This window comes from Spea bombifrons, chromosome 3, assembly GCF_027358695.1.
Source record: "Spea bombifrons isolate aSpeBom1 chromosome 3, aSpeBom1.2.pri, whole genome shotgun sequence".
In the NCBI taxonomy this organism is placed as follows: Eukaryota; Metazoa; Chordata; class Amphibia; order Anura; family Pelobatidae; genus Spea; species Spea bombifrons.
The window spans coordinates 13,088,845-13,109,346 of NC_071089.1; the positions used below are offsets into that span (position 1 = coordinate 13,088,845).

At 41.4% G+C, this 20,502-nt stretch overlaps 2 protein-coding genes across 2 annotated transcripts; one reads left to right on the forward strand and one right to left on the reverse strand.

Moving 5' to 3' along the window:
• Nucleotides 1–466: 466 nt before the first annotated feature.
• On the forward strand, nt 467–12,438 carry RHOQ (ras homolog family member Q). The gene is made up of 5 exons (XM_053458863.1): nt 467–938; nt 2,528–2,586; nt 7,674–7,838; nt 10,424–10,519; nt 11,891–12,438. The coding sequence occupies exons 1-5, from the start codon at nt 797–799 to the stop codon at nt 12,044–12,046; spliced, it is 618 nt and encodes a 205-aa protein (XP_053314838.1). The 5' UTR covers nt 467–796; the 3' UTR covers nt 12,047–12,438.
• On the reverse strand, nt 12,118–20,479 carry PIGF (phosphatidylinositol glycan anchor biosynthesis class F). Its single transcript, XM_053458862.1, has 7 exons — nt 20,397–20,479; nt 19,565–19,630; nt 18,422–18,668; nt 17,164–17,255; nt 16,607–16,723; nt 15,884–15,992; nt 12,118–12,484 (listed from the first exon to the last, which is right to left on the reverse strand). Exons 3-7 carry the CDS (start codon nt 18,647–18,649, stop codon nt 12,371–12,373), a joined length of 660 nt encoding a protein of 219 aa, XP_053314837.1. The 5' UTR covers nt 18,650–18,668; nt 19,565–19,630; nt 20,397–20,479; the 3' UTR covers nt 12,118–12,370.
• Nucleotides 20,480–20,502: the final 23 nt, after the last annotated feature.

Here is a 20,502-nt window from a genome sequence, read left to right on the forward strand (position 1 = left end):
CAAAATCTCTTAGATGTCGACGAGAGTCCAATTGGAGCACCGCTAGCCTTCGCCATTATTCACCAAAATCTGCAACACCATAATTACATGCGGCCCCTATTACGCTATAGACCCCATAGTAAATGTATATGCTGCCTAAAGTAATGTCCTAGGATGAGACAGTTTCTTCCAATCAGAGTAGTCCAGGGGACCATTTCCCTTTTACCCATCCAATGAGTGAAAGCTACAGAAAAGCAGGATGCTTTAGGGTTGCTGAGGATCCAGGTGAGTTGGCAGCTATGCATAGGGGAGGGGGTGACCTCACTGTATCGCCAGCGAGCATCGTGTAAAGCAGCGACAGGTGGCACAGCTGCGCAGGAATCACACTGATCGGCGGCTGCAAAGCTTTGGAGACGGTCCCTTACGCTGTACATTAGCAGCCAGCCTTATCCCTACCCCCCAATCCAAGCTAGGCTGAGGCTGCAAAGCCGGAAAGTGCAGTGCCCTGAGAACTCGGGGGAGGGGGACAAAACTACACACTTTTTCATTTTCAGGGGGCAAATATTACTTTAAGGAGGAAATCGGTTGGATCTGCAGAGCGGTTCAGCTTCCCTGCGGAGACGCCGAGGCTGAGCAAAGTTCCTCTTTCCAGTCTCATGATACATCGTATGATCTGTGGGGCAGGGGAGGCAGCAGGACTCGCACACTTCGGGAAGAGGGTGGGTGCCGGGGCTGATGTGTGATCTGCCCCAGCCACCGGTCTGACATGAGCAAGCGAGACGGGGCCCGTCGGTAACATGACGATCGGCTCGGAATCATGGCGAACGGGACCGGGAATAGTATGTTAAAATGCGTGGTGGTAGGAGATGGGGCTGTGGGCAAAACTTGTCTGCTGATGAGCTACGCCAACGATGCTTTCCCCGAGGAGTACGTACCGACCGTGTTCGATCACTATGCAGGTAAGCCGCTGTCTGATGATCTGCCCCGGAGGGGTGGTAGACACTTTGTCCTGTGGGGGGAGGGGGGATGATAAGAAACGAGTTACTATGTCAAACTTCAGATTCTTTTTACAATGTGCTGCGGGATGGAAACCAAAACAATCTCCGGCAGCTGCAGAGCATCTTAGGAAGTTTTAGTTGTCAATCATTTTTGGCAAACAGCGGGGTTTAAAAACAATGCATGCTTCAGCCGCTGGCAAGCAAAGGGTTAAGCCCTTCTCCAGCTGCCATGTGCTCTTCTTCCTCCCCTGTGACCTCCCGAGGCTGGCTAAATATAAAGATGACATGATGGTGGGTATGATGGCCACCTTGCTTCCCGTTAAGGCTATTATGTATTTTATGTAGCGCCGTCAGATTCCGTGGCGCTGTACACTATGGAGACATCTCCCTGTTCCTGGAAAGCACCTGACACCCGAATCATTCACAGGCAGCCCGTGGCAGAACCTGATTCTACTTGATCAATATGGAACCTCATTGCCTCCAGCCAGTTGTTATGCTATCCAGATGCCGGGGTAGCTGTAAGATCTTTGGGTTGGAAAGATCTTGGCACAACATAGTTATTTACTGTTGTAGAAGCATAAATTGTCACCCCCTCCCAGCCTTCACCAAAGTTTATTACGCAAAATATCAGATGATATACAAAAAAAAACTTTACTGGGGGGGTGGTTGATAAGTGGAACAGCAGCCGAGCAGAAGTGGTAGAGGTTAATGCAGTAGGGGAATGTAACCATGTATGGGATAAGCGTATGGCTCCTGAATCTAAGACGAGCCCAGGAGTTTGTTTATTTACGCAGTAGACGCGCGGCTGCGAGGTTTACTAGCGGGGCTCTGCTGTCTGTAATTATAGCTGTTTAAATTAAATTTGGTGTTTTATCTTTATAACTGTAAATATATTTGCAAATAAAGAAAATATGATTAGGGGATCGAGGACATCAAACGAAAAAATGTGCCGGCTGAGTTCTAAAAAGAGTTTATCTGCCGTAAATAAGCCGCGCGTTACTTTCTGTGCGGATGCGGAACTCTTGGCATCCAAATTTTACTAAATTACCCCAAACGATAAAAGACAAAGTAAAACTCGACCACGTAAACGGGTTCAATATGAAAAAGTTTTCTTGCTTTATTAAATATTCCAATGACATTTTTATATATATCCTTTCATCAACATGTTCCCAAAGGCCACGGACGCCAAAATTCCAGGGTCATTGTAAGATGTGATTAATATATATATATATATAATATTTAACAAGCTTCTGTCACAGATGGTGTCAATCATAATCATGAGTTGTGTTTGTGGCCCTTGGCGACTGGTGTTAGGTGGCCCTGCTTCAAAATGTGATCCGTTGAGCCTGATTAGGACGCTAAATGAAGTTAGAGTGCCAAATGTCCCGAGCTGTGATCCGGTACTGGCGGTAGGTGGTACCAGGCTCGCCTTTTCATAAATGAAGGACTCTGCAGAGGACACCGGGTTGCGCTCCGTTTACGGGTCGTTGCTGGTCTCAACCGGATGCATCAGGAGAACAGAATCACTAACTTTGATGTCTTTTCTTCAGTCAGTGTTACCGTTGGTGGACGGCAGTACCTGCTTGGGCTTTATGACACTGCAGGACAGGTGAGTCCAATGTTTGGTACCCAACTGCAAATGTGATGAGCTAATTGCTTTAAGGGTTAATCTGATGGCCCACGTAGTCACCATTCCCCGAATGCTTCTTCTGAAACCGACCATGGAGGTCTCTGCTCCTGGTGGACAGCGATAACCAAGACTGACCGCTATGTGCCTTCAGCTTTACATGTAGCGGGACACGGTCATTCCGGATTCAGATGACCGCGGAGAACCCCCCCCCTCAGGATCTAGAGACCCCATCCCCAGAATGGTTCTTGGGTGAGCTCAAAGAACACCTGCTGGAAGGGTGCGTGGCTTTTGGGATATTAAGGGATCCCACCCTGGGCTGCAGCAGCATCCAGGTCTTAGGGGCCCACTACGGTGTATTAACATCTAATGTTTCTGACTCCTATAATAAGTTCTTAGTTAACGCACCACTGACAGATTAGTTCAAAACTGGCATTTTTCATTTTTTTCACTATAATTAGTCATTTAGTGCCAAAACAGAATATATACTTCGTGAGGGGTCTACAAACACCCCATGCAGCAAGGTCTGCGCATTTTGTACTTCCACATGAAGATGTCAAACTAATGTCAAGTATACCTAAAAAGAGAATTCCTTTAATAAAAAATGTAATTGCATTTCTCTTTGCGTGTAGTTTCTTATATTATCTTATATTATAATATATATATATAATAGTGATTTTGAGACTGTCATCTGGTAAGTATTATTTTTACCCGTCTGGTTAATTCTAATTAAGAAAGTGTGGGAAAATGTGAAATATTAATAAATACAGTTAGAGAAATAACAATAACCAGATGAATAGTTGAATTATTGTAAAATACAAAAACAACCTTTCGTAGCCCTGAATAATAAGCGTGTAAAGCAGTCTGGCAGTAAATATTCCATCGGCGATTTTCTGCTTCAAAAACTTATTTGTAAGATAAAGAGCGTTGCCTCTGCACAGCAACCAAAATGAATTGTATTTTTGGCTGAAAACAATAAAAAAAAAAAAAACAGTAGTTACTAGAGTCAGAGTTGTACTTGTCGGGAGATATGAAATATAAAAAAAAATAAAAATAATAAAAATATATATGTGTGTATAATATATATATATATATATATATATATATATATATATATATATATATATATATATATTTTTTTTTTTTTTTTTTCTTAAATTCTTTTTTATTTCCCGCTGAAGCCCAATATCTATCATTTTTCCAAGGTCTTGACAGCTGTAGTTTGTTTCCTGTCTATCATATAGTTGGAGTTTTCTGCGGTCTGTAATTTAACTGTCTTCGGGTTTAGCTATTTCTTATTTTTGAAATGTTTTTACTGCTGCAGCAAAATCTTTTCTTAAAGAAACATTCACCGCATGAAGAAACGTTGTGCATCTTGGCCAAATCCCCTCCTGTCGGCGGCATCTATTGTCGAATATAGTCCAGATTCCGGTGTGTGTTCTGAATATTACTATCGCAACGTTGTGTCTTTTCTGTCTCTTCCTACAATAACTGCCAAGGGTTTATTCACTAAAGTGAGAGGTGTTGCAGGAGAGATGCAGTTTCAGCGACCCCGTTTTGAAGAATATAAATTAACCCCAGGGTTTCCTGGGTTATTCAGTGTTCTGATAAAGAGTCCTGGCTTTCACTGCTGAGGCTTCTTAATCTTTTGTGAAAACAGGTGCAATCGTGAGGTTCTTCTGCTTTGTTGTAGCCTCCAAGGCAAAGGGGGCCAAGTTCTTGATGACTTTTTGTTTCCAGGACAACACAAAAAAAATGGCGGGATTTTTATTTATTTATAATAATCGGTGTTAATACTTAAGTCTTCTTGGGGCTCCAGGCTGATTTTTGTCCTCTCTGGTGGGATTGCTAAAGAACATCTCCAGTAGGTGACCTACTTTATGTATGAATGCCATAAATATCTGGATTAAATGTATGGATGTCCTCACAAGAGATGCTGGTGGTGCTTTGAGGTGGTGGCAGTTCCTTGAGATCTTGGCATGTGTCTGTAAGTATTCCACGTAGTCCTCGTGTTGAAGCCGCGGTCGTAATGCTCTTTCATGGTTAAACGTTGGACTCGAGCCCAGCATTTATTTTTGGCTGCTCTGGATTCTATCACTCGGGAGAAGTTAGACTAGGATTTCTCTTCTATACCCCAGACGCAGCAGATGGTCGCTGGTATAAAGATCACAAAAGGAAGCGTTGCCAATTTGTAATTGAACTTCATATTGACGTCACGGTGTACGGCCCCAGCTCCGGGTACTCTGTGATCAGCGAGCATGTTGGATTTGGTGATGCTGTCCTAGAGATTTTGGAATACATTTTTCTCCAACGCTAACCGGTTCGGTTTAGTTTGTGATTCCATAACGATGTCGGTTCAGTGTGATTACGCTGGGTGCTGGGATGTGTTTCGGTTAGTAGTTTAGGTTGAGAAAAGACTTGCGTCCATCAAGCTCAACCCGTTTCCTGTACCTACTGATGGGATTTCTTTTTACTCAACAAAATTGTTTTTTTGTACGGTTTGTGGGGGGGAAAGTCTGCAGTACAAATAAAATTGATTTGAATGTAGAAAATAAACTTCAAATATGTGGAGTGGAAGAACCACAACTAAACCATCTGTGACTGGGCCAGTCAGGGAACCACAAAGCAGATAACGCATATAAAAATAATATATTGTGCTGTGTGGCTTTATTTTTGTGTAATGCTTTCATGTTCTGTTATCTTAGCCCAATCTACTATACAAACACCCTGACTCATTATCATACGGCTTGTGGTAAACGTTAGAATGGCTCAGCTTTAATCACCCAGCCGAACGCTCTGACCAGTAAAGGTTATGTTTGAGGAGAAAAAAATATCTTGATTCCCAAAGTGGGAGCCGCGCGGCTCGTAGTTGGAGCAGAGCTTTAAAACGTTGCTGTGCTGCTGAACAGCTGGTATTCGTGATATTTTAGGCTGTGACATTTTGAGAATAAACTTTTACGGATAGAAAAACAGAATTTTAAAGATCACTTGTGGGATGAAAAGGGGAGTCACGGTCTGGAGGCTGTTGTTGTGTGCCGGGGTGTAGAGCGCCAGGTGTCCGGCGCAGCTGCGTGAAATAACAAGTCTAACCTTTTTATAAAGCGGAATCAGACGCTCCTATCCGGTACGTCCGTTCCTCTGAATTATCGCTACGTTTTAATTAAACCCTTTTCTCATACTTCTATTGTTCGATACGTGTTACAAGATGAACAGAAACAGCGGATTGTAAATATTCAACGTTCTTTGCTAACAAAAGGGATGCAGCCGGATATACTGTGCCTTTTTTGGGGGGGTTGTTACGAGATACACCAACCTTTTTCCTACTGTTACCTTTTAATAGACTTGAGGAGGAAGAGAGAGCTCGCTACCAAGATGCTATGTGGATGTCCTATTATTTATGATGTTATGAGATACAGCTGTGAGGGACCTTCCGCGGATCCGATAATCTCCCACACGGTGGGGGACACGAGCCTGCTGGTCTTCAACTGCACATTGGGGGGCAGGGGAGAATAGAGGGACCGGAGGTTTTGGCCTCCTAAGTTGGGCTGTCTTTCTTAAGGAGGGAAGCTTGGGGGGGAATTATTTAATAAAGTCCTCTTACTCTTTCTGGAGAGATCCTCTATAGCGTAATTTGAACTGATGCCATGCTGCTGCTGCAGTGACAGCTCTATACTTGGCAGAAATGTATAGGCTTGCTGTTCTATTGAGCCACCGCAGTGGTTTGTTTTGTAATGAATCGCACTGAATTGTCTGCCATGTACTTCTAAGGCATATCATGGAGTATTTTTCATTAGATTTGCTCCATATGGACTGCAAAAACTACTCTCTGCCCACCAAAATGTTCGGGATTCTTATCATGTGCTAAAATAATGTACTAAGGCCCTATCCACACAGTGGGGTACATCTGGTACTCATGGGCCGTGCCCCCTGTGCTAAGGTGGGTGCTGGAGGTGCACGGCGATGACGCAACCGGTAATGGAAGCGGCTAGCACCGGTAGGCAGTCAAAACAATGGCGTGACCTAGGCCCCAACACCAGCTCCACCAAACCCCTCACCTCCCAGGCTTACTGCTAGGCCAGCACGTCCTGCCTGCCAAGTACCTTAAACTAGCTTGTGCGAGTGAACACAGAGGAAATGATGCGGTTTGGGGCGGTCACACCAAATACTGACTTGATTTAGACTTTTCTTTTGTTCAGTCAGTTGATGTTTTGCTTAAGTAAACCTATTCACATGTCTATTTTGTTCTGACGACAAATGTTATGGCTCCTTTTCGACCAAATATTTACATAAGTGTACAAATTGTCCTAGCAAAATGCTCTTCTCTCCAAAAATATATACTTTTGTGGGGTATTTTGAGGTGGTAGGCTGCTAAACAGTCCAAAATGAGACGTAGGCCTTACAAAATAAAACGGGCATGTTCCGTTATGTGCCCCTTAACTTCCAAAAATATGTATGTATGTATGTATGTATGCATATATATATATATATATATATATATATGTATATATATATATATATATATATACACACACACACACACACATGTGGGATATTTTCCAATTAAGAGACTTATTAACATATATTCGTTTGGGGGGCCGTTCTCAAAGTATAACAGCAGACATTTTGTTTTTTTCCTGACATGTCGGTATTAAGGAATGTATTAATATTTAACACCGTTTGGGAAATGTTTAGCTGTATTATCGCTGCCTGTCCTGGGTACGCTCCATGTTCAGCCTCTGCCCCTCGATCGTCAGATGAGTCATTTTTAATGTAAGTTTTTTTTTATCTGGCAGAATGTCATTTACAGGAAATTCAGAAAAAAAAGATCTCCTTTGAGATAGATCATCAGCTTCAAATGCCTTTAACCCCTGCCGTGCCAGAGAAGCATGCACACGTCTTTAGCCCTTGGTAGATGGGTATATCTGTCCCTTCGATCCCCCATACATTCCGTTTCATAGTTTTTCACAAATCCAATATCTTGAATCTGCGTTTTTTTTTTTTTTGTTTTTTTTTTTTTAAATTTACTAGTTTTTTTTTATATGAGTTTTGATCATGCTTTCTTTTTCCAGGAAGATTACGATCGGCTGAGACCGCTGTCTTATCCCATGACCGATGTTTTTCTGATCTGTTTCTCTGTGGTTAATCCAGCGTCCTTTCAGAATGTAAAGGAGGAATGGGTACCAGAACTAAAAGAATATGCACCGAATGTACCTTTCTTATTAGTCGGAACACAGGTAAGCCCCACCGGTCTAACTTCACGCTCCTGTTTGAATCATTTGAGGTCCTGATCCTCCTTACCTTTTGGGGATACCATTACATTGAAGGTGCTTCTATTGCTTGGCATAGCCGTAAGCCTGTAGTGCTAGAGATCGGTGGTTAAAGTTTGCCGATTTCCCTGTGACACTGGGCATAGAGGAGCTGACTCCATTACCAGGTCCACAACCCATGTGCTGATGCCATAGGGCATTAGAGATCATTAAGCAGAGTTTCATTTTCAAAAAGAGATCATGTCACCCATCTGTCGGAGAAAGAAGAACTTTTACACTGGAGGACAAGAGCATTGCTGTCTTAAGAGTATAGCGCACTCTTGGCCGTTCCTTTCCCTAAAACCAGATTGTAACGTTTCTCCAATGGTTCTTTAAGAATTTTTAAAATCATTTAACTGAAAATTAGCTCGTCTTCTTTGGTATGAGCCGTATAACAGCCTTATTTCTAGGTCTGACACATTGTTCTTGACAGCTGATAGTAAGAATTGTCCCGTGCAAGCAAACCCAATTTCTGATGCAAGCAATAACACACAAAGCCAAATTGGAGGAGGATTATGTAGACATTTCATTGTACTGTCTGTATTATAGGCCAGGTGTATACCAAACCAAACCAAACCAACCCTAACCGAATGAAGTTGAATAGTTGCTGCTATTCCAAAGACTGATTAAAGTCTGAGTCTTAACAGCAGGAAAAATAGGATTGGATGAGCTGAATGGCTTTTATCTGCCATCAAATTCTGTTTTTATGACTATCTGGCCCTTTAAATGCCTCGCTCCATCTAGCCTCACACAGCGGCTACTCAGGTTTAACTGATGGAGGCCAAGCAGCTGGTCTTGACAGGCTAGATTTTTTGTATGTGCCACATGTGCGGTAGGGCTCAGTGCTGCGAGTTTTGGGAAAGCTCGTCGGGCTGAAAATGGTCTTTTTACGCATCATATGGCTAAACGTAGCTGAAATTAGATGGGTTTATTTTATAGAGCGACTACTGCGTTTACAATGCTCAGCACCAGCCTTATACCCCTTTGGGTGAATGCTTAAAGCAACAAATACAAATTCTGTTTTCCTGGAAATCTGTTTAGTTTTGCAGGACAGATGTGTTTGCTGATGTATGCAATTCCCTCAACACCGTCCCGCTCCATGCATCTTGATGACATCACGGCATCTGCTGGACGCTGTCATTTAGAATGTACATACAGACAGCTTAGTGGAAACACAATGGGGGTTATTCCTAAAACCATTCTTTATACCTGACCCCCATATACTCTTTAGTAGAATAACAGTGATTAACTGGGAGAGGGATAGAGAGGGGTTTATTCGCTAAATGCGTTTGCTGAGGATCTACAGTGTTTAATTCACCAACTTCATTATACGTTATAAAGTGCCAACCCTCGTAAGAGTCCAAGAAGTTGGGCTGATATAACCACGCATCATCCAGGGCTGAGCAAAGCACAATGGGACTGACCCTGCATAGCGCTTCACATAAAAAAACCCCGTATTGGAGACCGAGACATGGTATCATAATTAAAGAAAATGTGACTCGCTGAACACTGACGGGAAGTCTGTTTGGGTTTTGCTATCAATTAAAGATTTGCGTCCTAAAATATATACCGTATTGGCTCGGATATAGGCCGCCGCCGTATATAGGCCGCACCCTAAAAGTTTGGTGTGTTTTTAAAGAAAAAGTTTTTTTTCTTTAAAAAAGCACCAAAAAAACATGCTGCCACTCTGTCCCCCCCCCGAGATATGCTACCACTGTCCTCCTCCCCCCCCCCGATATGCTACCACTGTCCTCCTCCCCCCCCGATATGCTACCACTGTCCCCCCCCCCGATATGCTACCACTGTCCTCCCCCCCCCGATATGCTACCACTGTCCCCCCCCCCGATATGCTACCACTGTCCTCCTCCCCCCCCCCCCCCCGGTACCGGAAGTTGCATACGCGTATTGCGTAGATGTCCCTCGCCGGCCCCGCAAGACACCCGGGAGTCTGCTCCGGTAAGTCGGGGGTGGGCAGAGGTAAAGCGCTTAGACAACCTCCCGTGCCGGCCCCCCCCCCCCCGTGGGAAGTGCTGGCAGGGGAGGCTGTCTCAGCGTATCAGACAGTAGGATACGGGTCCCCTGCACCGCTGCGGGGGATCTGTATCCTAACCCCGCTGCCTGCCCGGCGCCCGGGACTGCATGTCCCGGGCGTCGGGCGCTAGACCCCGAATATAGGCCGCACCCCCACTTTAAAAACTTAAAGTGGGGGAAAAAAGTGCGGCCTATATTCGAGCCAATACGGTATATATTTCCAAGTAGGATCCACTATTTTGCTTTAGTAAAAACTTTTTGACACGATGGTATGCATTATCAGAGAGAACACAATGTTTAAAGCGGATCCCGTCTGCTGATCGAGTGCTTTGTCCGTCTTTGAATTATCCATCTTATTGTTTGAGTATATGCACAACCTTGGCCTCCTTCTATTATCTATTGAGGCCAAAATGTTCTATTCTCTATTTTCATCTTTTAGTAAGAAAGTTAAAGGAAAAAAAAAAAAACCTTTTTGCTTGCAGATCGACCTAAGAGATGATCCCAAGACTCTAGCAAAACTAAACGATGTAAAGGAAAAACCCATTACTATGGAAAACGGGCAGAAGTTGGCAAAAGAGGTAAAGACGTCTAATGTTTTATTCTTTAGGATGTGTGGAGGCATCCGCTGTCTGTCGTTAGAATGCATTATTCTGGTAGAATCATGCGTTTTTAATGTGCGTTTTCATTATGTTAGAGAAAACGGGGGTTCAGGAAGCGATACAGCTTCCCGTTCACTCCTTAGCGTATTAATAAATCACCGCAACCGAACGACTAAAGCCCCGTTTATAAAGAATCACAGAAACAGAGCCGCTGTGTGCTCAGATTAAAAGAATAAAACGTCGGGTCGTGTGTCATGTTTCTGTTGCTTCGCGGTTGTGTTACCATTTCTTGTGTTTTAACGACCTACATATTAGAAAGCGAAGTGAAACAAAAAGCTCCATATCCACTGGCCGTTCAGTAGCTTGCCTGCTGATGGACCCCCTGCGGTGAGTCCGTTCATCCAATGTTAAAAAACGAAGGTCTCCTTATCCCTTGGTGACATCTCTTGCGCTCAAAAATTACATACAAACCCTACCAAGCGTATAAAAACAGGTTTTGGGGGTGCTCCTCAAACGTTATTTGTACATAAAACAAAGTAAGGAATCGGCGGGCACCCCGAGCACATGGGGCACTTTTACGTAGCAGCGGAAGGCAGTATATTGCCACTATTTATATTATGCTTTGAATGTATCCATCTCCATAAATCAAAGCAACGTTATGATTTAGTATTGCGTATCCAGGACTAAAGCAGAAGGAAGCTTTCACAAATTAAATAAACTAGATATTTCTCGGGTGACATTTTGTTTTAGTAAGACACTAAAATAAATTTTCACATTTTTATGGTATTCTACATGAGTAATAAGTCCAAGAGCTGCCTGTTGTGAGACACATTGTCTTACTTGCATAGGTGACAAATATTCAATTTTTTTACTTTTTTGCAATTTTAACGTTACCAACATCAAATAGGTATAATTCTTCACTCTGCTTTTGGATTATTTTACCGATAAGACGAAATTCAGAAAGCCAACAGTTTTCCCTTGATGATTCCCAGTAAGATAAATTCCCGGACGAGGAACAAGACCTATTTCAAGGACAAAGTCTTTTTCCAGACAAATTACCTTTTTTTTTTTTTTTGCTGGATTGTTACGCTCTTCTATGATCATTAAGATACTCTCCTTATTTTTTACATCGCATACATGACGTTGCTTTTCATCAGTGTTTTCCATTGCACGTGTTAATGCTTTCACTGAGGATCAACCACAGCTCTGCCTAGTATTTATACAGTATGTAGTCCTGTACAGCTCGTGTGAGCTGACCTTCCTTATTACAGACGCCATACCTTAGTAAAAATGTGGAATATAATTGAAGCTGAACAATTTTGGTTACGTGTTTTTTGGTTTTTTTTGCAGATTGGAGCGTGCTGCTACGTTGAGTGCTCTGCCCTGACCCAAAAAGGACTAAAGGCTGTTTTTGATGAGTCTATTATAGCTATTTTAACTCCAAAGAAAAACCCTATGAAGAAAAGGATAGGATCGAGATGTATTAACTGCTGTCTGATCACGTGAAACATGGGCACCTTTGACCTGGTCTGCTGTGCGAAAGCATTCGCTCTGACGTCGCACATAAATCTTGTACCACGGCTGCATAAATTATTTATTAAGCTGCAACACCATGCTTTCCAAAGTGAAAACATAAAAAAAATTACCGTCTGGTACACACCTTTTAAAACTAGGTTTTCTCAGGGTTATAACTTAAACAAAGTAGAAGTGTGTTGAGGTCATGGAATACGGACACATCTATCAACGTTCTTGACCTAGACCATTGGTCATCCACGCTCAAGTCCTTTTGCCCGGTGCGATTGGCACGCGGTATATTCCTGCTTGTGATTGCTATCGGCTCTTGTATGTCACCTTCTTCCTGTTCCAATAAATCCATACCGGTGCCGCGTGAAGACCAACCGCGTACCCAAAAGTTGCACCGAGCGAGCAGGAAATTGGCCAGACCTGCAACGAAAAGAAACCGCTCAGCACAACCATTCAGAGCGAATACGGCGTTATTTTGAAGATCAGAAGGGTAGGAACAAGGTTAATGGTACATGACTGTGTAACACTTTAAAAGCACACCAATAAGAGGGAGTTGGAGCTCTTAAATCCAAGTTTCCATCAGATTAAAGAGGAAGTATTTGGGGGGTGCTTTTTTTGGACACTTCCTCTTAATGAAGCTTGTGAAGTCCTCCTAACCACAAATGCTGATCTCAGCGTTCTTAAATGCCTGGTTTAAAGCGATACATACGTTTGTTAATCAGTTTACTTATGTTTGCTTTCGAATTCTGATGATTTACCCGTATTATTCAAATCAATTTAGCCTCGTAAAGGCTGAGAAACGCTCATGCACTCGTGCCAAAGGTAGAGACTTCTTTTTTCGCTTTGTTTATGAACACAGTGTGCGTGTAAAACATGCCAGCATCTCCCGCAATCCCTCTAAACAATTAACTTGCCAAAAATCCTTAATTATATAAGGATTTACAACTAATTAATCTTATGGTAAGAACCTGATTTTAGGTACACCCCTTAATAAACAATTTTATCCTCTCCATAATTTGATTTAACGCACAGATAAAAATAAAAAAAAAATTTAAACCCAAAATATAGGAAGACAACCCTTCTATAGTAAAGCACACCATTTCGATACCCTATACTTGGTTGGTGATACTTCCCTGGCAGGGCCGCTGATGACATCAGAAGGCAGTTGCTGGGTCAGTAATGGCTCACAATGACACACTGTTGGGTTTATAGAGACCCAATAGATCTAAAACAACACTGGTTCTTTTATTAATCCTTGGGGTGCATATTATTTTCTAACAGTCTACCCCCTAGCAGAAACACAGATGCCTTTTATGCAATGCAAATATAAAGTGTTGGGGGAGGGGATGATCAAAGAATTTATTGATCAAGGTTTTGTAAAAGTTACACCAGAAATCATTTGGGACACTTTTAACATAAAAGAAAAATCTTTGGATAAGCAGACCTGTTGGTATTCTACAGCAAATATGCCAGGTTTATGGGAGGTTTTATTTTTTTTTAATGTTTTTTCTGGGATTAGAGTGAGTTTTTGTAATGCTATGTGTCCAACAAAGGGAAACTTTTCTGATGGAGAGGACCTCAAAAGTCCTTTAAACATATTGTTATAAACAAACCCCATAACATTGGACTATAGATGCTTTTGCAATGAAAATGCCAGATTTGCTGTAGTGCACTTATGAGACAGTTTGGGCGTTTCTAGAATAGAAAAGGCATTCTTTTACCCTATATGTTGCATAGGTGTATGATATTTCATTATACTCATATATAGTGGGGCTGGAAAGCTTAATGATCGAAGACTTTGGCTGTAATTATGTGTTACGCCCTGCGGAAGGCTACTTCAGAAGTTACCAGTAGCCCCGACACACACGCTCTGGTGACTCAAACGGCGGAGCGTTGGAGACCCTAAAGAACATCCCCAGATGCAGATGGTTTACATCAGGCTGCAGGAATTTTGAGGGATGAATGGCATTTCTTACAGATATTCCTGATCTTCTTCCATGATGCTGTTTGTGTTGCCGCATTTGTGTGCGTAGCTGCGCTTTTGAGTAGCAGAGTGCTTTGGTTTTTTTTTTTAAATTGAAATATATGGCAAACTAGATCCTGGTCAAAGTAATAATATCCCAATTAAGTGCACAGGAAAGTCTACAGGAGGATCTAAGATGACCAACAATGCTTTTCAGGTGCTCCTCAACTACAAATATCATGGCCTTCAGTCAACCTGAACAAAAGCCGGCTGAGGATGATGGGAGCTTTAATTCCATCCTACCCTTTGGCTACTGCAGTCCTAAAACATCACCGACTCATCTTGCTCACTTTTGTGAGTATGTCTAATTTTCTTGCTCGAGAATATTGACCTGAGCCTATGTACTATTCAATACATAGTTATCAGACGGGGGTCATGTGAAACACCTGGTGAGCATTATAAAAGCTCCATTACTCAGAAGATATCTGTCTAAAAACCAAAATACATTTTATATGCCACATATAAAAGAGCAGGATTTATTTTAATTAAAAAACAAGGTTTAAATGTCTAATCACCATAGCAACAGCAGAGAGGTCAAACCAGCAAGATCATTCCAGTGGCTGCTATGGTAATAAGACCTGTTTTCAAACTTTGTTTAGAAATAGATTCCAGTACTGTGTTTCTTCTTCTATCCAGGGATGTAATACCCTTTTAGACTCCTTATACTATAGATCTCCTACCAATGTGCCTAAAACTCCCGTGTGAGGATGGTATACAGAGGATACTTCCATGTCTGGATATATTACTCCTCATCTGATTATCTTGAAGGCACAAGAACATTAATAATAATAATAAATCAAATTATAATTTTACTAGAATAGAAAGTGAGGGCATTTTTTTTTTGCCAATCATGAAATGTCCATTTGTTGAAAAGGTTACTTTCTCCAAAATGACTGAAGGTTCATGGTTTTGTCGACACCCCGATGTGAAAGCTTTAAGATGATGTTGGAAGTTAAATTCAGATACTTGTCTTTTTTGAATCAAGGTTAATTGTATCTCAGCTAAAACACGCACTTATTTTGTTGGCCGTTCTGTAATACGTTTGCCTTAATCTGTGTCTACTTTAATAATATACATATATTTCAATGTGTGATGTACTTTTTTTGGCCAGTAGAGATGTGAAAACAAAAGAACAAATCAATAACAGCAAACCAGATAAAATGGTGTGTTTCACTTTTCATCTTTGGGTCTCATTTTAAGTCTAGGGCTACAGGAACAAGCTAATTTTACAGGTTTAATACATTTTTAGTAAATTCTTCCTACAACAGACTGCTTTTCATATTTGTTTAGCGTTCTTTATTCTACTCGTTAAAGTAGGGAAATTAAAGATAGATATATCTATTTCACACCATACAAGCAAATTAAGGATTGTGTCATTTACTATATTTACATTTGTCATAAATACTTAGCAGATACAGCTGCTTTCTGTGCAAATAAATGACACTACTTGTACTCCTAGGTGTAAGTAGGGTCCATACCGTGGTCTTTACCGTTGTTGCGTCCATTAAGGATCCGGTACTTACCGCTCTGCTGGACGCGCAGAGACACTTTACACAAACTCTGTATGAGGGAAACCTTTTTTTGCCTTCTAATCCCTAAATTTATGTTATGCTCATTCTGGTTACTCTTCTTACTATATTTTATATTTACCCTACCCTAAGCCAACTATCAACATCATTAATCTGAAATACCATTTCCAAGGAAGGGATAGATAGAGATTAGAGATATATAATATAATTTCTATAATATAGGTATTCATGTGTTGGGATACATTTAGCTGTAATAGAGGCACTAACCTGCCAAGGTCTATCCCAGTCCAAGGGTATAGGGAACGCTCCCAGCCAGGCACCGATCACACTGCATACTGTAGTGATTTGGAGACTGTGATCCCAGGCAGACATCGCCCTGCAAAATAAGAAATTACAGAACTCATTTTTAAGCATGATTATCTTGCATGGTATCTTACAGTGGCCACAGACATGGGGGAATCCAGCAGTAAGGGCCAAGGGTTTTGTTCTTAAAACTGCAACTAGTGCTGATAAATCTTCATAAATCCTCTCTGAACAAACATCCTAAGAGAATGACAAAAGCTGGAAACCCCTCAATAAGGTCATCAAAATACAGGCATTAATGCACTGTGTAAAGCCGTTTGAATTCAAAAGGGTTGTAAAGGTGGTAAATTTTAACAAAAAATGAGTTGCATTATTTATAAATGCCACTTTATATTTCTCAGTGCTCTCTGTCACTTAAAAAGCGCATAAAAAAAAAAAAAAAGAAGAGTCTCTATTAAAAGCGTTTGAAGAAGAACTGCAGAAAATAGCATATTTTAAAACCTTAACACTTATGTCGCGCATATACAAGAGTAGTACATAATTAAATATTTAGAAAGGATAATTACAGTTTGGCTTAAGGAGCCGGAAGATATAAAAATCGCAGACTGTTTGACTACATACAGAAAACTGCAGTGAAAAACCTTTATACAAGAACAAGAAAGTACTAATCCGCTGCCACTAACATACCCATCTCTACTGAATACCCGAATCCAAGCGTGGAAGTTTGGCCCCAGAATACACAAACAGCGAGACGTCGTAAACGAAGACAAAAGAACGGCAAACAGGAAAGTCTCCGCCACTGACCTGAAAGACAAATATTCATGTTACATTTTTTCATATATATATATATTTTTTTTTTATCTGATTTTTACTTTCAAATAGAATAAACTGATTTTTTTTTTGTTATATCACATCATTTATCCGTCACAGTGTTTACACTTTGTGTAAAGTTTTCTGGTTTAGAAGATTTGTTTTTTAAAAAATGTTTTAATACATTAAATAGATAATATAATATCTAAAACCTAAATATTAAGAATAAGCTGGTGATAAGTGGAAGGGTTGTTTTCAAGGACATGGACGCTAGGAATACCGATGCCAACAGGTATAATTTAACTTTTTTTTTTTATGAAACTGGTGTATTTTTTGTGACGCAAGAAATTTTAAACGGAATTGATACAGACCAGAATCAATGCAGCATGTAAAATATTATTTCCCCAAATTATAATAGCAGCATTACTACTTACTCTAATAACGGGGCACCGTACAGAACTATAATCGCATGAAACAGCAAGCAGGAAATAAAAAAGTACAGACAGGACCGGGAAAATTTATTTACCTACAAAAGAAAAAGGCAGAATGAGACACATTCCAACAAATGATTTTTGGTAAACAATCTATAATTACTTTAATAATGATAGAATTTCCTTTTGCAAAGTGCAGTTTGTCCTTTGAACGAAGTCCACGGTGTTGATGTGAAAGCAAAGTGTGTGAGTAGGTGAAATAAAACTAATACCACGCAAAAGGCGATTATTGTTGACCTTATTTGCATGCGCCTACCCAGAATGCCTTGTGGCAGCGCCATGAGATTTTTGAGGGAAAAACAAGCCTTCTGGCTTGTCTGGTGTCTGTAGATGAATGTTTAATACTTCTACTACCCTAATTTTAAGGGGAAGGGTTTTCCCATCACCTTTACTCACCATAACTTAACACATATAGCACCATCATATGCCAGAGTACTGTACAGTGGTGAAATAAGACCTACGTACTGCAGCACCTAACGATTTGGACTTAGAGGTGGAAGAGGACCCTGCTCAAATGAGCATCTGGGGTCCATCTGAAAGCAGAATTGACAAACGTGATCCCTGAGCATTTTCAGTCTCCAAACTTGCATGAAGTTTGTACAATTTGTCTTCTATGATATTATTCAGTTAACAAAGGAGGTGCAAAAAATCCAAATGGGGGACACTTTGATTCCTTACCACGGTACATGGGCTCCCTCTTGTTGCTAATGAAAAATCTGAGGTCTATTCAAATCCCAGATCTACTAAACATAAGAACTCTTAACAACAATAGGTGCTGGAAGAGGGAATGCTCATTGAACCCACAATTTGATAAACATATCTTGTGCAAGTTTCTGTCCGCACAAGCAAACAGGGACTCCACCTCGCAGCTCGAGTCCGGGTCTTTATGTTACAATAGCTGCCTTTCAGAGAGCATCGGAGGTCCCTCGATGATAAATGAAAATACCAAGTAAAGCAGTGTGTGTAGTCATGATCTTGCCACATATGATCTTGCGATTACACAGGTACAGTCAAGAACATGATGTCATTTATTATTATTATTTTTCTTCATTTATATATAGCGCCAACAATTTACGCAGCGCTTAATGCAATACATATATTCAGGGGGTCCAACAAGACGAGAATCGACAACAAACCGATTCATTAGGTGGCGAGAGCCCTGCTCGCAAACTCACATTTATTCTAAGGAAGGAGATCTTACCTTGTTTCCAAATGAAATTCTTTTGGGTGAAGGGTTTGGTTTCAGTGTTAAAAGTAATACCACGTTGACAGCGATGACAAAAACCGAGCAGATACACAGCCATGCCGTGTGCGTCTTCAAAATTGAAAAGTTATCAAGAAACAGAGGAGGAATGGATAGAGAAGAAATAACGGCGAGCACACCCAATACATGGCCGACCGACAGCCTCCTTAACTCTGTTTCATCCATAACGTTACTTTACAGGATCCTAGAAGAATAAACAAAGTTACTCGAAACTCATCAAGCCTTCTGGTGAAATGTTCTTTCATAATCAATACAGAGATCCACTGGATAACAGGCAGGCGGTCGGCGCCTATAACCCAGGGAAAGAAGAGGTTTCAACGCATCTGCCTTTAACTCCTTAACGACCAATGGCATGCCAGGCACATCACAGAAAAACAGTCATTCAATGACCAATGACGTGTCTGGCATGTCATGGCATTAAATAAGCTTAGAGAGTGGTCTAATATTGGTACCTTCTATGTTCTGATAAAACAATATATAACTTGTGTGGGTACACACAAAAAAAACAGCCTGCTCCGTAAGGGGTTAACATCCCATGTGTACCTCTAAGACGTTCCCGGACACATTGTGCCCCAGCTGTCATAGTAATATAACAACATACATGTAGAAAACGGCCAGGACCTGATCATTCACAGCGGCTTTTAATCAATGAAGATTAACCCAATTTATGACACACGATACAGCATATGCCTACAGATAACATGGAATGCATACGGAGAACGGTGATAGAAACATAGAATTTGATGGCCCAGCTCGTCTGCCCATTGCTCCTGTAAAGACCCAGACCTTAATCAGTCCTTGGTTTCATCTTAGATTCAAGAGCCATATGCCTATCCCATGTATGTTTAAATACCCTCATTGTATTGGCCTTTACCACTTTTGCTGGGAGGCTGCTCCACTTATCCACTACCATCTCCTTACATTACAATTTAGATTATAACATTTTTCCTCCATTAAAATGAATCCCTCCTGTACCTTCTTGAATTGTCTGTTTTGCTTTTAATTATTGCGGTTCCATTATTGCTTCAGCTATCAGCTAAGGAAAATGTCCCTTTGCATAGGATGTTCACACGTACTTACCGCAGACTAATAAGGCTTATAACCGAATAGCCAACTACGTCAGATGTCCTTTATTTTGGTTTGCATCTGAATGAAGAAAAAAAACATTTCTAACAAAAACTTTAACAACAGCAATAATGCAATCTATTGTTATTCAACGCATCCAACCTGCAGAATTCTAACGCTCCCATCGCTAATGACGACGCCTGCCTGCGAGAATGTGCTTTTATAAATGGAATAAACAAACACGCATTGTGTATCTATTAGATCCATACAACAGCCAAACCATATGCCCGGGTTTATAACATTACAGGCACCTCATCATTCCAATCCAAGGGCCTCGTCGCATACACAGCAGCAGCAGCCGTGCATTACCCCACAGGAGAGGCATTCAAATAACCGCCACGGCTATCCTCTGCACGAACTTCCATTTAAATGCATTTCTCACTTGTTCCCATACATATAACTTTATTAAAGGGCTTTACTACTGTAAGGCTTCAGGATCATCTGCAGTCCCACTTGCATGTCTCCAGTTACACAATATACCTTGTGCAAAGGTGCATCCTGCTCACTTATGAGGTCAGCACACAGTTCCCATTCATGTCACAGTAAGTGGAGAGATGCGGTCACCCTACTCTGTGAGTGCATGCAACTCCTGAAGTCATGCACAGCGGCTCCATGCTACCACCCGTGATCAAGCAGAACAGGCTAGGGGTCGCAGTGAAGTGACCCTGCGAGGCAGAAGTCCCCTGTTTAACCCTCTCCTGTCAGCACAGCTCATCCTGTACCCCCTATTTATACCATGACGCTGCTAAATCGCTAATTGATATAAATAGTCACCCAGGTAACTCACCTGAGCAGTCACTCACAAACCAATGGCAGCCCTTCCTCCTTTACTCGCTTCCAAGGGCAGGTAAACAGTAACGCGTGAACGACTTTTCTCTTAGCCAATCAGCGAC